Here is a 16,628-nt window from a genome sequence, read left to right as displayed (position 1 = left end):
GCAGTGTACTGGTTATCTTTGTAACTGGAAGCTAGACATGGACAAATCTGCTACAAAAATCACATTTTGAATAGTTTAGAACATTGAACAGTCCCAAATTCGGGGTCTGGAATACCCGTTGAGCCTCTATTTTTCCATTCACTCTATGCCCTTTTCCCTTTCTGAAGCCTTAGGGAGCTGCCTGAGGACAAGAGCTTCATGCAGAGATCTATAAATTAATTACCTGTTTGCAGCCTTGCTATAAGGAGAGTTGTCACGCACAAGTTTATTCCCCTTGAGAATATACAGTCAGTTTTGTACAGTAAGCTCTAGATTGCCTCCTACAAATATTTTTACTTGGAAATTTTGTGTTAGAAGTTCTTTTATAGCCTTAATAAAGAGAGGGTTTGAAATCAATGCACTTGTTTCTTCATCTCTTTTATGAGCTTGGACATTACTGCTATGCCATCTTCATTCATAACCAGACTTTCCATATAGATGCTGATTATTTTCTTTCAAGGATGACAGCGTTGGTTTTGCATTTGTGTTATGTAAGAGAATTCAGATGTGAAATCCTATTTAGCATTCAGAAATGCAGCTTCTAGTCTGGTTTGAAGCTGATTCTAATGGTCGAAATGAGCTTTCTTTGTGTCCTGTGATGATTTAACATATTATTTCATCAAGATAGCTAAAAACTTCCAAAAATTATTGTTGGTGCTGCTTATTTCTTTTGAAAATTCTAATTCACACCTTCTATATTATTTTAAGAATGAAAATATCCTTTTTTGTGTGTCCTTTGGGGTTTTTCAACTTTTTTATTAAATAACAAATAATGAAAGAAATGTGTTAAAGAAAATTATATCGTAGATCTGATCTTTTATATCAGTATGCTAGGTGACCTACTTTCTTGACTATTGGAAAACTTAGCTAAAAGGAAGTGCCTAACAAGGACATTATTTTCATTTTAGATCTATTTTATGTGGGAAGATGTTGGAGATCAAGATTAGTCTTGATGCAAGTAGCTAAAACTCCTCTTTTCCTAAGAGGAGCAATACATTGTAATATCTGTGTTTATTTTCATTCTGTAAACTGCCAGTACTAGAGTAAAAGCCTTACAAATCCAATGCTTCCATGACACCACTCTGGTGTAGATTAGTGCAAATGCCAGTGCATATGTACTTGTAGTTATTCCAAATATGAAGTAAAGTAGGTAAGATCAGGTCTTCTTTTAATTTTACATTTCCAGTTTTTTCAAAGAAACTTCTACTACAGCTTAGCACTGCCCAAATCTGGGAGTTAAGACAACAGAAAAGATGTGGGGGTCAGTCAGAAACAAGAGTGAAAGTGTCAGAAGTTAAATAATAACAGTTTGGGGGAGGGGGGAGGGTTTGGCCATTTCTTTGGATGGTGTTACAATTGCTTGCTTGAAAATCTATTGAACAGTTATCTGTTAAAAGTAGGGAAAATTACTAATACACAAGTATATGTAGCATGGGCACAGGTTATGTTATCCAGACATTAGAAAATAAAGATCAGTTATTTCTACTTGCATGAGGAAAAGGTAACTACCATCCTTGTCTGGTTTCTTGTTTGTCCCTCCTTTAGATACTTATTTCCAAACAACTTTTAGACCAAGATTATTCTCTTGAATATTTTAAATAAGTTTTCAAGCAGGTGTCAAAGCATCCTTGATTCATTGAGAAATTTATGCATTGTAATAGTCTAGTTATCTTTTAACAAAATTGGAGTTTCTGACTTTTATGAGGCCTGAAATTTCCTTGGCACACAAAAGTTTTTGTTAGACTATGATATAAAATGGTTGTGTGGAAATCTATTCTGCCCTCTAAGGAAAGATGTTTTAGTAGCAGGAGAATTAATATATTTTGTGCAATTTAAATAAGTGTGTGATTAATTTTTTTATGAGTTGCTGGCTACTGCAAATCCAATTTAGGCAAACAAAATTTGAAATATAAATGCATTAGGTGAAAATATTTAATCATAGACATGAATATGAACTTATCATGCTTGTTGCTTTACATTTGCAGGTTGGCTTGAATTATAATGCATTTTGTTGAGGGGAAGCAGAAGAGACAGTAGCACTGATCTGGTTGTAATGAAGAGCATAGAGTTGCTGGTTGCCAGCAGCAGTAGGAGACAATTTCTTCTGCTTTGCTGTTTTAGCACAGCTGACCACCTTTTTCCAAATATTGCCTCCCTGCCTGCCCCACATCCTTCTCATTCTGGGGTAGGGAGCAGTGATTTCATGAAGTTTTTGCTGATGCAATGCCAGATCAAAAAAAAAAAAAAGCTTCCTTTTTTTCCTCCTTGCTGTAAATGTAGATGTATAATGCTAATAAAGGTGATTAATTTTTTAGTCAAGTTTTTTTTCCATATAGGAATAGAGTCGGCTTGTTACTAAAGTTTGTCTGATGACAATGCTGACCAGCAATTAAAATTGCAAGCAGTTGGGGTATTCCATCATGTTCGTAGCTGTTTGTTTTCCTTCTGTCAGAAATCAATCCTGCAGCAAAGGAAAACAGAAAATGAAGAAATAAAAAGTTGCATTCAAAGCTTGAGGTAAATTATATTATTAAACAATATGATTTAAAAACTCCAGAAATAAAATCAATGTTGAAGCCTCTCCATTTCAATTGATAACCAGGTAATGGATGCAGAAAAAGCTAGCTGTACGCTCTTGCAGCTACTTCACCTTCACTTATATTTCAATGTAGGTGTTTGCTGTAGGTATAGGGCCCTGGTACACAGGCTATAGTAAATTTTTGTTAGTGAGGTGCATTGCAGTTGCAAAGCAATGAAAGCAGGTGTTGTTTGAAAGGCTGCCTGGTGGGATGTATTGTGTCTGTAGGAGTTTGATGTTTGAGACTTGCTTGATCCTTCATCAGCAATCAGGGTTTCAGAGGCAAGGTCTGCAAGCCAGGATGCAACCCAACCCTGGAGCCAACACGTGGCACTACAGGAAGGGCTTGTAAATCTCTGGGGAATTCCTGGTATCAGACCAGACTTCAATAAAATGCAAATATATGGCTGTAGAGAGCTTTTATTCCTTCTCACTCTGGATAACACAGATTTAAGGCCCAGGTAGGACTTCCTGCTTTTGTTTCAGCAGCTCGTTTGATTTGTGAGGATCTTACATTTGACAAGTTATTCTTTAAATACATTCAAAACAAATAGTGTATCAGGAAAAAAAGTCAGGATTAATATCATGCACTTCAGTGCATTTTTCCTTTTTTCTTTTTGTCTGTGCCCTAATAAGTGTTTTCTTACTGTTACCTAGTAATGATAGATTGTGCTCAGGGCAAAAAAAGAAAAGCTGATAAAATGTTATATTATAGCATTAGCTGTCATTTTTCAAACAGAGAGGAAAAAAAAAAAGAGAAAATAAAGAGAATAAACTTCTTCCTGATTCTTCCCCCAGTGGCATCAAGCCACATGGCCTTGTCATGAAAAGGTCACTTAGATTTTAATGGAAATGATGGCAGCAAGAACTTTATGTGTAAGCTCTCTCCTCCTGGTTTTCTCTGTGAGACAGCACAGGGATGCTTTGCCTGTGGAGCCTGTTAAAGCAGCGGGTGTAAAGCAGCTCAGCGAGTACCAGAGCTCTTGGGTTTGACAAAATGGGAGAATGACAGAAAAGAAAAGACAAAATCATATCTTAAGTAAGGCTTGTAGGAATATTAAATCTAACACCTGACAAGAGATTACTCCAAACCCAGCAGCCTTGAATATGAATCATCATAATGAACTCTGCATCAAAGTGCTCCTGAAGACAGTGCAGAAGCTCACTTTTAGTAAATTCGCAGTTGCTCCCTTGCCTCTGTCTCTGACAGCACATTACTGCTACTATGTTTACTGGTACTCAACTGTTTTTGCTTGAATTTGTGGTTTTTGGTACTTAGGAATTTATTTTTTTAAGGGTTGCTCTGTTCTTCTTCTTTTTTTTTTCCCAAAGTGATCATTAAGATATAAGTTTTCCTAAAATTTTCTTTTAAAGTTTTTGTTTTTTTCATGACTCTAACATTTTTGGCTAAAATTCAGTGGTGGTTTTTGTCTGTTGGAGAAATGGTTTCCTTTTCAATGTATTTAATTTCTGTGTGAACTTTTTGAAGAGAAGTGTTATCTGTGTGGCTTTAGCTCAATATTGAATCAATGCACTGGAAAAGAATAGTGTTCCTAATTCATTCTCATATTGGTTTCTTCCTTGTCTTCTCATATTTAATTGTTTAATGGATCTTGCCTCTGCTTGGCTGAGATCTCTATGATGTTTACAGCTCAAAGCAGAGTAATGAAAGAAGCATAGCAGCTTTATAGGAAACAAATAATTACCTTATCAAAAGTACAGTCATTTTACATATTGAATCCAGTTTGGTCCATATGGAAGCATAGCTCCAGTGTTGGTGATCCATTTGCCTCAGGACTAATGGGTACCCATGTTCTTTGATGTGGATAGTTTAGGAGTCATGGTTTAGGTAGAAGAGATTTGTAGGTGGTGGATCTTTCTTGGATACACAAACAATTTTAGAATAGCAGCCCTCTGAGTGTGACACCTCAGAGCTTGCATGCCCTCAAGTCTGTGATACTCGAAGAACTGTCACTAACAATGAGGCCTGGGCTGGTACCCCCACCCTATCTCCAACTTCTCGAGGTGCAGCCTTGCCTGCTGGCAAACACAGACAGATTTGATGTTAGCATTTCACTGAACTCAAGGGGAATTTATGATAGGTACCTTTGCACAAATACAAAAGGGTGTGCACATCATTTTATCAGTGTGCATATGAATTGATTAGAGTATGAATGTTACCAACGCAAATCAATAGTTAATCATTGTTATAATTGTAGAGAACACTATCCAATTGCTCTGTAAATATTAATTACTAAATGACTAAGTGCTGCTAAGCCCTTTTGCACCCTTATCATTTCATCCAGATCCTTTGCACCCTTACCCCCTCTAGTATTCCCAGCTTCCATGTCAATAATTTCAAATTGCTTCTAATGCGATCTTCTTTTGTATGCTTTCATCTTTGTAGCAAGTAGTAGAGTGAACCTTGTCATCAAACTATATAAAGTTGTATTTTCACAAATTCATATTAAACCCTGCTTTCACCAATGTCTTTGATGCTGTTTCTTTAAGTTGCCAAACCACTCATTTGCAACTTAAGGATAGACCTACTTTAAATAGTTAAAAAGCCTTGTAGCAAGACCAATGTCCAACCCTAAAGCAGAAGACTATTATGGACTGGTAGTTGATTTGCTAAACAGAGCTGCAGCTGACAGAAGAGGGATGTCTGCAGTGCCTTGTAATTGAAATGGAATAGCAGTTACAAACAGTCCTGATAACACAGGTGAAAACACATGGGTGGGAGGCAATAGTATGAGATGCAGTTTGATACCCTTTCTAGCAAGCTGCAGCTGTACAAAGCCATGGGTCTGTTAAATTTATTTTTGCGGGTTCTGCAGGACAAAGGAGAAAATGAGACAGCACATAAATACAGATTATGCATTTTGTTGTTGGTAACTGCTATTTTTTAGTAATACTGGGACAAAAATGTGTGGGCCTATGTATCAAGCCAACCAAGCAATTCTCTGTGTATCTACCATTTATTTCACATATGTATTACTACCAGCACTCCAAGTCATTAATTAAGCAGACTTCTCTTATGCGTAGATTTTGCTGGCAGGTTAATTACGGTTACCAGGCTACTGAATCAATAAAGGAATGAGGGAAAGAGATTGCATACCTAGAAGAAGTTGTGTGAAATTAGAAAAGGAACAGAGGGGCTATACCAAATCAGTTTAAGGATAGTTGTCACAAATTTGAATTTAATCAAAAACAAACAAACAAAAGTATTTATTTCAATATCTGTTTGGAAAATAATATATTTTAAATGCTAATTGAAGGAATAACAGAATAGGAATAATGAGGTTGTGCTTTTCTTTCCCAGGTATTGGTAATGTTTATAAATGTATTCCCCTTCTATGCACTCATCTTAGTCTGCAAGAGTTGCATCTCTTCTTTGGAGTCTTTTGCCCCACCTGAATTTGCAGGGCTGTTGAGTACAATCACATACTTGCTCCTTTTCTGCAAAAAGTATCAGAACTTGTTAGCTCACAGCCAAGACCTCCCTTTTTTGTGTTTCATATGCTGCTCATATCCTATCTCACAGGAACGGGAAGTTTTTTATATTTGCCAAAGGGGTAAATAGAAAATGTTTCCAGTGTTTTTGTTGTGTTAGAATAATTTTTGTAAAAACTAATAATTAGCCCTAAAATAGTGCCTCAAACTCAGTCACTAAAGGGAAATACTTCACTGGTTACTAGCAGAAGATGCACCATTTAAAAGGAAGAGCATTGCTCAGAAATATTTCTGTTTCTTCATTCATGCTGTCTGTGAGAAACTCTTAGATAGGATGGCTTGATAATATGCTCTTTATGTAACTCTTCCTTGGCATAGATGGGGCTTGCCATAATTTCAGACATGGCAAGAGTTGACCTGAACTGAACACAAGCGGCTCCCAATAACTTGGGAAGCAGTTATTGACAGTGGCATGGAGTTCCTGCACAATAAAACAGTTGATTTTTTGATTGTATCTCCATGCCCTAGTTCCCTGACTGACACTGGAGTTATATGAGAAAGGAATCTAACAGATAGAAAAGGTGGTAATTTGGCAGACGGAGTTATTTCTGAGGAGTGGAGCTTAACACAGAATATTCAGATTGTAAAGGTACTCATTTGTGGTAATGCCAAGGAGTGCAAATTCACATGCTAAGCTGGGGCTGCAGTGCACTTGTGTCCTTGTCCTCTTAGCATCAGCTCTTCTAATAACAGAAGCATGAAATGGTACCATGGGGCTCCGCAGCTGAGCTGGGTAGCCAAAATCACAGGCCTCCTCTGCTTCCAGTTGTGCTGGTTGAAAAAGCTACAGCTACCCATTGCATATCACGACTTTTTTTCTGGAGGTATTGGTCCTCCTGACCCACCAGAGCTCAGTGAGCTACTTGGACAGCCATTCCTTGGTACGTGTCACTTCACAGAGGCCAGGTTAACTGCCTCTAGCTCTTGGATAATGTCTTTGGTGACTTAGTTTTTTCTGCTGTACATAAGCAAGAGCATATTTCCATGTGTGGTCCTCTAGCAAATTTGAGAGGTCTGCGGTAATGTGATGGTACCCTTGGGGGCAGAAGAGATGGTAAGAGAAATACCTTTGGTGTTCTGACTGGCCACTTAAGTTATTCTTCACTTTATAAGCCTCACCATCCACTTTGGTCACCCTGGAAGATTACTCACCTTTAACCCAGTTGTAACCTTTAGCACTTCATCCATCTGTGTCATGTTCCACCTTTTGATTTTTTTTTTTTTTTCATCTGTTTAAATGGAAAACATCTCAGAAGAAGGTGTTTCTGTTTTCAGAATGCCAAGCCAAGCAAAACAAAGCCCAAATCTTGTTCAGGTCCTTCAGTTTCTGCTGAAATAATTAATGAGGTTTCATGTGAGCTGTTGCAAAGTGCCTAGAGATTCTTAGATTTGCCTACACAGTTGCCATGGTGCATCTTGGCCAAATAGTTGTTTGTAAAGCAATTTTGTGTCTAATAAAAAAGTCACTGTTAAAAATCAATTCCTTTTATTTTTCATAGAGAATTTTAGATCCAAACTGTAAGCTTAGAATTGCTGACCATCTCCTTAAACACTTCAGGTAATAATGATGCATATTCTTCCAGCTAACATATATCATTAGTTTATGTCAAGCAAAGCTTAGTTCATAGCTGTAGAAATATTATGATTTACTGGCCTCCAGCCAATCTATTAATTACCTGCTAGTTCCTTAATGCAATTGAGGCTTTGTTTGATTTCAGTGTAAGTTATTAACTTGCTGGTAAAGGATCAGTACCTCATAAATTGTTTCTCTAAATAACTTTACAATGCTGCAGAAGTTTATTTTTTTTTTTAATAAATAAGAATAAATATGTAAGGGACATCTTTAAATTGCAGTTATATAAGACAACTCTTTTGATATGAGATATCAAATAGTAGCACCATATCCATGTGAAAAACATCCAAATGTCATAGATCTGTTCCTTAGGCACTTTCCATTCTTTGGGAGAATCTCAGAACTTTTACATGTACCAGACATATTGAAGACTGGTTTGTTTTTGCCCTGGGTTTACTCTATGATGCTTTTATCCCCAATTGCCTGTTCTGTTTATGCTGGATAATAAGCTCTGCACCTCTAAGACTTGTTCCAAGAGTGAAGGGGGGAGAGAAGAAATGCAAACTTTATCAGACACTGCACTCTCTCCTCCGCATTCCTGCTCCTGGACTGCATTGTCTGCAGCACGGACAGACAGCAGGACAGAGCTCTCCTTTGCTTTTAGTTAGTTTTAGCTAGCTGAGGCAGAGAAGTCCCCTAGACAGTGGGTTTTCTTTTTCTTGGACCTGTATAAATCTGCTCTGGACTGAACACCCAGAGGAGCACTGGCAGCTCGCACCGGTGGCCACCAGGCTGGGCCTGGGCAGAGGCATTTCCAGCACAGGAGAGACTGATAAGGGACTGAGTGAGCTGAGCTACAGCCCACAGAGGGGACTTTCTGAGTTTGTCATCTCTTCAGATCAGCAAGAGGTTTTATTGTTCAATATTATTCATTTTTGTGCTGGTGAATGCTTTGCCTGTTAAATAGTTTTTTCCGCTTTTCTCCAAGGAAATCTTTTCCTGAACCAGTTAGGGGAGGGGCCACTTGAATATACTTTCTAGAGGAACCCCTTTAGAGTTTTTTCTCCCAAATTCGCCCTAAACCAGGACAGTTTTGTACTGCTTAGTTTGGTTTGGTTTTTTTGGTCATGTCATTTTAAAATTGTAAGATCAGATGAAGAGATCTTGGGCCAGGCTTCTCTAGTGGTAAGTCCATTTAGAGAATAGACAGTAGTTAAGGCTCTGTCTGTGTAAAAATATTTGAGACCAATAACAGATTTTAATCTCTTTTAATGTATCTCATCCCATTTTTTTTTCCCCCGGAAGTTATAAGCTACTTATATATATATATATATATTTTTTTTTTTTTCATGTGGAAGAATAGATGGAAAACTCACCATTTTCAGAAGGAAAAAGCTGTGACTGTCTGGAAATGTCTGGGAAACATCCTTTAAGCAGGTCATATACTGTAGGTCCTAGGCCTTGCTTAGATGCTTCTCTCTGCTAAATAAGCCAGTGAACAGGCTAGCTGACTTAAGGACAGGTATTACACACTCTTCTTGCAATGGGCCATTACTATGTTCTGTATGAGCTGAACTCCGTGACTGAACAGGTATGTCCAGGTGAAAGGAAGTATATCAATCCATTTTCAACTGTAACCTCCAGTGAAAGGAAAAGCTAAAATCTTCCAGTCAAACACAGCAGGCAAAAAGTAGTGTTCTTGTCTTGTGATGTTGTATTCATCAGACTGGATGAGACACTTGCCTGAAGCAGGGAATCACCATAGTAAGTGGCTGGCAAGCTTCTAGAATAATCTAGAAATTTCTTCACTTAATAAGATTTCTCAGGATCAAATCTGCTTGACCTTGGCTTGTTAATATGGGTTTTGGATGCTGTAAGGAGTGGGTGAAGTGGTTAAGGGGACAGAGAAGTGCATGGTCTGTACAAGAAGGCTGAGGGCAGTAGTGCTTACCATGGTGGGTACTGGAGAGAGCAGCAGCAGAAGTTGAGCTAGAAACAATACAGAGGAGTACAGTGCTTGTTCTCCTGCTCTGCTCATGGCTTCACCCTGAAAGAAAAATAGCTGAGGTACCCAAAGTCACATGTGATGAACTGGTAGCTTTTGTTTTGTCCTGCTTCTTTCTTTCTCCCTGCCCCCCAAAAAAAATCCTCAGCCAGGGTCACTTGGTACTGCACAGTAGATATTCATTTACAAACACTCCCTGTGGGATTTTAGCACCCACATAGGGAAGAATGACCTAAAGATGAGAACAGCTATAGAGGTGAACTCTGTTGTCCCCATTTGAATAGGATGGCTAAGTAGGAGGGAGGTGGATTGCCCACCTAATGTACACCAGAAGCAACAATACAAGTTTGTATCGTTGCTGACTGGTGGTTCTGACTGAAAAATAAATACCAAAGGAAAGCAGCTTTGGCTGAAAATTGGATTCTTAGCGGCCAGAAGTGCCTGATCTGTTTGTTTGTACCTCTGTTTTTACTTATCTTTCCTCTTTTTCCCCCCTGGCTCTGTCACTTTGAGCCCTTTTGGTACTGCCAGTCAGTCTCTCTGTGCCTGAAAGGAACACTCTGCCCTAGTGTAGAAGCAACAGCTTCTTTTATCTTGAGTGCTATAGTTATCTAACTTGTGCATCTCAGAGCAAAACTGATAGACTGCTAAGACAAGATGGTAATTTTCAATCTTTACTAGCTTATCAGGTTTTAAAAACCTCATGAAAGAGCTGTGTGTTAGTTAAATGATGATTAATAGGAAAGCTTATGAAAAAAGATACCAGTTAATGTTTGATTTTGTAATAGTGTTAGACTTGTCTCTTTTCTCTGACTTAAGTCTGTATAAACAAGAAGATCACAAAAGAACAACATGTCTGTGCTTGTTTAAATCAACTGGAATTAGTGGCACATGCCCTTTGTGGTCCCCAAGTTAGTTGGAAGTGCTGAAAATTATTGTGGTTTTGTACCAGGATAGTCCAAGATTTAAAGCTAAGATGTAAACCACCTACTTTATATCAGAAGAGTCAAACAGTCTCTGGAACAATATAGGAACTGTAATAAAGTTACCCATTTTGTGTCATGGGGGGAGGGAAGAGAAAAAGGGTATTGTGATTATTAACTCTTGGTTATTTTTCTTTCCCAATTGTTATGCAGGTTGCTGTAGAGCCACCATAGGGGACTTTCTGCCTGGGTGAGAAGATAGTTGTTTACAGTGCAAGTTCTCACTTGTGACAAGGTGGAGGATCCATCAGTAGATGGAGGGTGGGCCTTTTCAGGTTTTAATACTTGCCTGTCTTTAAGCTGGCTGGGCAGCAGGTTCAGATAGATAGAAATGTAATAAATTATTCTGATTTGTGCTAACAATTGTAACTATATTGATGTTTTGCAAAATATTTGTTAAAAAGTAATAGAAAAAAAGAATGTGTCATTAGTGTCACAAAACAAATGTTTTCAGATGTTCATGAGAAAATAGGATGCTGGATGTATTTGAGATAAGTAACATCCCAAAATGGAATAGGCCTCGGGGTAATTAGAGAATCAGCCTTGAAATGGACAAAATTGAAATTATTCCAGGTATCTATGAAATAATAAGGCTTATTTTTGGAATATAATATTGGCTTCTATAAAACACAACTTGGGGTGCATGTGCAACCTGTGGGGTTGTTCAGAGGACAGTGACGATGAGGAGAAGCCTTCGTCAGATGTGACCACAAAGGAGCCAGAAGACCCCTTAGAAACAAGCGGAGCAGGTGCTGTGCAGTACAGTGACATAGATTTCAAGAATCAAAAATAGGAGGAGATTTATGGGAAAATATTGATGAATATGTATTAGCATACAGTATATAAGTTGTGTTTGGATTCCTTTGTTTTTCACACAGGAAGCAGGGTGAGAAACACCCCCCCCCCCACCCTCCGCCCCGTACCCCAGTCGGGTTTGTACCCTGGTCAGTTTTGCTTATGCTTTATCCAAACCACTGCCAAATTATTTTTGTAGCTGCTTGGTTATATTTGATTGTATTATTTTATATAAATTTGCTGCTCAATTAAAATTGTTGCTAAATTCAACTTTGTTGTTTGTTGAATTAGACATATAAAACTTTATTCATATCAGAAATCAGCTATTTGCAAGTGCAGTGGCACAGTCAGATGAAGATTGGCATTAGTGTGATCAAAACAGTTCAAATTTCTATTTTGAGAAACAGGGAAAGCAGTCAAGTACCAGAAGCTAAAAGCCATACAGGATCTCAAGCTTATTCCCTATGCCACTATGAACAATTAATTTACACTGCACTGTCAACTAGTTGTGGGTTTTTATTTATAATGCAAATGTGCTTATGTTGTCTTTCTTCACTTGCAGCTGCCCTGAGAGCTTGTGCTGATGGAGGTGCCAATCTTCTCTACCACGTCACAGAAGGGAGCCAGGAAAGGTATGTCAGCAATACATTTGAAATCATTGAAGTCATCTTTTCTCAATGAAAGTAAAATGTGGAGGAGCAGGATCTGTTCAGTTACTTAAGTAGCTGCTTGCTCTGTGCATGGTACTTTAATGAACTGTGGCAGGTAGTATAATATTTTTTCCGCATTATCCTAAATTTTTATTCCCAGCTACAGTTTATAAAAACACAGGTGGCCTGAAACACCATTTTCCCTGAAGCCCACTGGTCTTTTTTCCTCTCGAAAGCGCTGCTCTCAGTCTGTCTTATTTTGTGCATCCATCAGAGTTAGGCCTCTGAAAAAATTTGCTGTGCCCCTAGCAAGGGTTGCCTAGAGGAACATCTGATGCTTGTCACCATGAGCTGAAACAAAGTATATCCTCTTCATTTTTCATGAGGCCTTAAAGGAAATCTACTTACTTAGAATTCCTAGGAAATCTTCTTTGTGAATTATTTTTTAAATAGCGTCAGGGCATTATAAATGACCAAAGGCAAGTACAGACACTATCTATAAATGTTTATACTAGGTGAGGAAATATGACTGAAAGAATATGGTCTTGTTTTCTGCAATGGCATTTAAAATTGCAAAACATCTCAGGTTTCTGCAGCAGAGGTGTTGAGCAGGGGTTGTAATGCAAAATACTTCATTCAATTTCTTATCATTGTAGTGGAACCATGAAACATTGTGCAAACTTATCTTACTAAGGATTCTTTTTGCTTGTCTTTAGGATTTTCAAGTTTTTTGAGCAAGAATTCATAAATAAGTATTTCCACAAAAGTGAATTGATAAACGGACTCTTGGAGCAAAGGAATGAGAAAGGCATCTGGTAGAACTCACAAGCTTATGAACAGTTTTATTCATACAGCAAAATCTGACACGTAGTTTGCTTTTCATCTCATGGAAAGTGTATGACGGGGACAAGAGGAAGCTCAGTTTCCTCCTCTTCTTCAGAAAAAAAGACAAGAGTAAGAGAGGAAGGCTGTAGTCCAAAAGTAAAAATTAAAGTAAAAATTTCTTCCTTTGTCACCTGTGAAAAGTTTATCTGAAGTTCTACAACTGCTAAGACTGGAGTCTGAGAAGCCGACTGTTGTAGACTGTGTTTTATAACATTCTATTCTTCCTTTTCTAGTAGTTGCTCACAGAGCCATGGAAAACCTAGGCAGGTGTCTGTTTGAATTCAAGACAGACTTGGAGCAAACAGTTCTCTTTGAGAATGGTGATGCTCTCCAAAGAACAACATTTGAGAGCTTTTGCTTTACCTTCTCTGGTAACCCATTCATCTGTTCTGCACATATTTATGTTTGTATTAAATAAATATAATTCAGGGGAAAATGAATGATTATACTTTGACTTTATAGTTCTTTCAGTCTTACTTACTTGGCCCTTGGAGTATTCTTTTCCTCTATCTTTCTTCTTCTCATCTTGATTGCTTTGGTTGGGTATATTTTACCTTCAAAGTAGTCGTTTTGAAACAAAAAAAGAAGTGCATAATTTGGATTTTTGTCTTTAAAGAAATCATTCTGCTGGAAAGAATATCCATTTACTTCTCTGAAGTATTTTTTCTTAAAATTCCCTGTCCATAGTTATTAAAGAGCTGTCTGCTCAGACTCTACTGAGCATACTAATCATTTTTTAATGCTGTCTTAACATTTTAAAACTATACTTTATTCAAAGCCTTGATATCTAACAGTGTTGTATCAAAACCTAAAAAACAATAGTCCTTTAATTAAAGGAATATTATAATATACAACAGATATAAATAAAGAATTTGATTGATATTTTGGGCTTGATTCTCAGTGACACTAAATTTTATGAAGAATCCTTTAGAATGGGAAATAGTGATAATACTTTGGGAAAAGAATAGCTTGCAGTATGGTGCTCTTGTACTGGAGATAAGTTCATATTACAGAATCACAGAATAGGTAAAGTTGGAAGGGACCCCAGTGGATTGAAGAAGCCCTTCTTGTCTTTGACAGCCTTGGCCAGCTTTAATTCCAGATGGGTATTGACCCATCATCTTCTTTATACTTACTGTGACAACCTCTCTGTATTCATTCCAAGTGTCCTGACACTGATTGTATTTCCTGCCTCTAATTTTCCATATTTCCTGCCTACACTCAAGTAATGACAGGAGTTTCTTGATCATCCACAGGCCTCTTTCCCCTTGGCCTGATTTCTTTCTCACTGGGATGCAACATTCTTGGGACTGGAGGAAGTGATCCTTGAATATCAACCAGCTCTCTTGGACTTCTACTTCCTGCAGGCCTCATCCCCATGGCATTCTTCCAAGAAGATCCCTGAAGAGGCTAAAGTTAGCTCTTCTGAAGTTCATGGTTACAATCTTACTACCCCACTTCCTCCTTCCCCATACTGAACTCCACAGTCTCATGGTCACTACAGCCAAAGCTGTGCCCATCATTCACACCTCCTACAAGGTCTTCTCTGTTTATTAGTATGAGATCAAGCAGCACACCATTGCTTGTGGGATCATCCACCTGTGGTGCCAGGAAGTAGTCATCAAGACTTTTCAGGAACCTCCTGGATAGTTTGTGCTTCACTGTGTTGTTTCTCCAGTAGGTGTCAGGGTAGTTAAAATCCCCCACAAAAGGCAGCACCTGGGACTTTGAGGCTGCTTCAAGCTGCCTGTAGAAAGCCTCGTCAACCTCCTCCTCATGCCCAGGCAACCTGTAGCAAACACCCCCAACAGCATCACCCTTACCACTCTGTCATTTTATCCAAGCTCATAAGCCCTCAACTCACTCATCATCCTCACAAAGACAGAGCTCAATACATTCCAAGTGTTACCTGACTCATAGAGGACAGCTCCACTACCACACCTTCCCAGTCTATCTCTCCTAAATAGTGTACAGCCCTTCATGACAACATTCCAGCCATGGGAGTTATCCCCCTACATCTCCCTAATCCCAGTGGGATCTCTGACTGCACACAGATCTGTCCTTCCTCTTGTTTGTTTCCCATACAGTGTGTGTTGGCATACAGGCACTTAATAGAGGTATTTGATTCTGTCAGTGTCCCAGAAGGGATGCAGAGGGATGCTGCATGGTCTTTCTACTGGTTGTGTCTTTGGATGCTTGTGCTTAATTGAGATATTCCCTCTTAAGTCTCCTTTTGCTGCTCCTATGGTTGCTGTAGTTCTTCCTCAGTGCTGAACAATTCTTTAACTTGCTTTCCATTATGTTGGCCTATGCCAGTGGATGAAAAGCAGCAAAGGGTGATTCAAGAGCCCCCTGTCTCCATCTGGTTCCTATTTTCTCCACTGATATCTTGGCTTGCTTTTGTGCTAGACCCATCAAGCAAAGGAAGTTCACACCTTCCTCTCTATAGCATTGCACAGGCTGACATAGCAATGAGACTTTATGTCATGAATTTAACATATGTAAGATGTTATCTGTCTTCCTCTGTTTTTGTGGTGTCATTTTTATGATGTTTGGTCGGTTTTCACATTTTCTCAAAAAATCTGAGTTGCAATTATTTTTGTTTAAAAACAAACCTGTCCAAGAAAACCTTAATTTTTGTAAGTGCTAACAAGGAGAAACCATGCCAGTTTTTTTTCAATGATATGTTAAAACAAATTGCCTTCTAGAGCATGAGGGCTAAGAATTACTAAAAGGGGAGGATAACTTTCCCTTAAAGGAGCTGGTCCCTGGGAGCTGTCAGTGCTGGGGACATGGGACAGGCAGGAGTGAAAAAGGACTGAATGCTGGTGCTTTTCTCCCTCAGACTTTACAGTCCAGAAAGGTTATTTTCCTTAGACTGTTAACACCAGTTCCCACTTAGAAATAAGGATTACTGCTAAACCATTCTTGATTGTTAAACATTTGCTCCTAATCAGAGTTACAGGTGAGTTGCTGATCTTTATGGGTTCTTTGCTGTGCCTCATTCTGTCTGCCTTGCCTATCCAATTTTGAATTTTCTTGAGTCATTATGAAGCACTGCTTTTCCCTTCAGCATTAAGCTGTTGTTTATCTGTGTCACCCTGCAGAACTTGTTTCTCAACACCTTGTGATTACATCTCAGGACGTTGATTAACCTGGGTGTCACTGGCTTTGGGGTATACAAAGGTGAAAATGCATTGAAAGCTATCATCACATTGGAACTTTCAAAACCAGTCATTAGTTCTTGTGTCTTGGATCCTGTTTCCCAGAGAGCTGTCAAATCCAATGTGTACTCGGGTCTTGCAGTGTTAAGAGCATCAGGTTAAAGAGGGGAGTGGTGAGCTCTACAAGAGGAAGGATAAGCCAATCATGAAAAATACTGTGTTTCTGGAGTTCTGGTTAGTATTTCAGACTGTGTGACACTAGGTGGCTTGCCTTCAGTCACAGAGAACATCGCTTTCACTACCCTTTCAGTTTCTCCCTGTGAACTGCATAAAATGTAAGAGTAGCAGTGAAACTGGAAAATGGTAGCATTTTCTACATATTAAACATAAATGAGGGGAACTCAGGTAATGCATGAAAACGCAGCTGCTACTATACAATTCTT

General features: G+C 38.6%; 1 protein-coding gene across 5 annotated transcripts in view; it reads left to right on the top strand.

Annotated features, from left to right (window-relative positions):
* Nucleotides 1-16,628, top strand: part of TPK1 (thiamin pyrophosphokinase 1) — a 305,759-nt gene that overhangs the window by 103,896 nt on the left and 185,235 nt on the right. For 4 of the 5 annotated variants that reach the window (XM_059850129.1, XM_059850119.1, XM_059850110.1 and 1 more), the window contains one exon: nucleotides 12,049-12,118. In XM_059850129.1, the coding sequence (XP_059706112.1) occupies nucleotides 12,049-12,118 (70 nt within the window). Of the gene's footprint in view, nucleotides 1-10,930; nucleotides 10,953-12,048; nucleotides 12,119-16,628 lie in introns of those variants that run through there. The other variant, XM_059850145.1, reaches the window with a different exon arrangement.

Source organism: Haemorhous mexicanus, chromosome 1, assembly GCF_027477595.1.
Source record: "Haemorhous mexicanus isolate bHaeMex1 chromosome 1, bHaeMex1.pri, whole genome shotgun sequence".
Taxonomy (NCBI): Eukaryota; Metazoa; Chordata; class Aves; order Passeriformes; family Fringillidae; genus Haemorhous; species Haemorhous mexicanus.
This window is presented reverse-complemented; position numbering and strand designations above follow the sequence as displayed.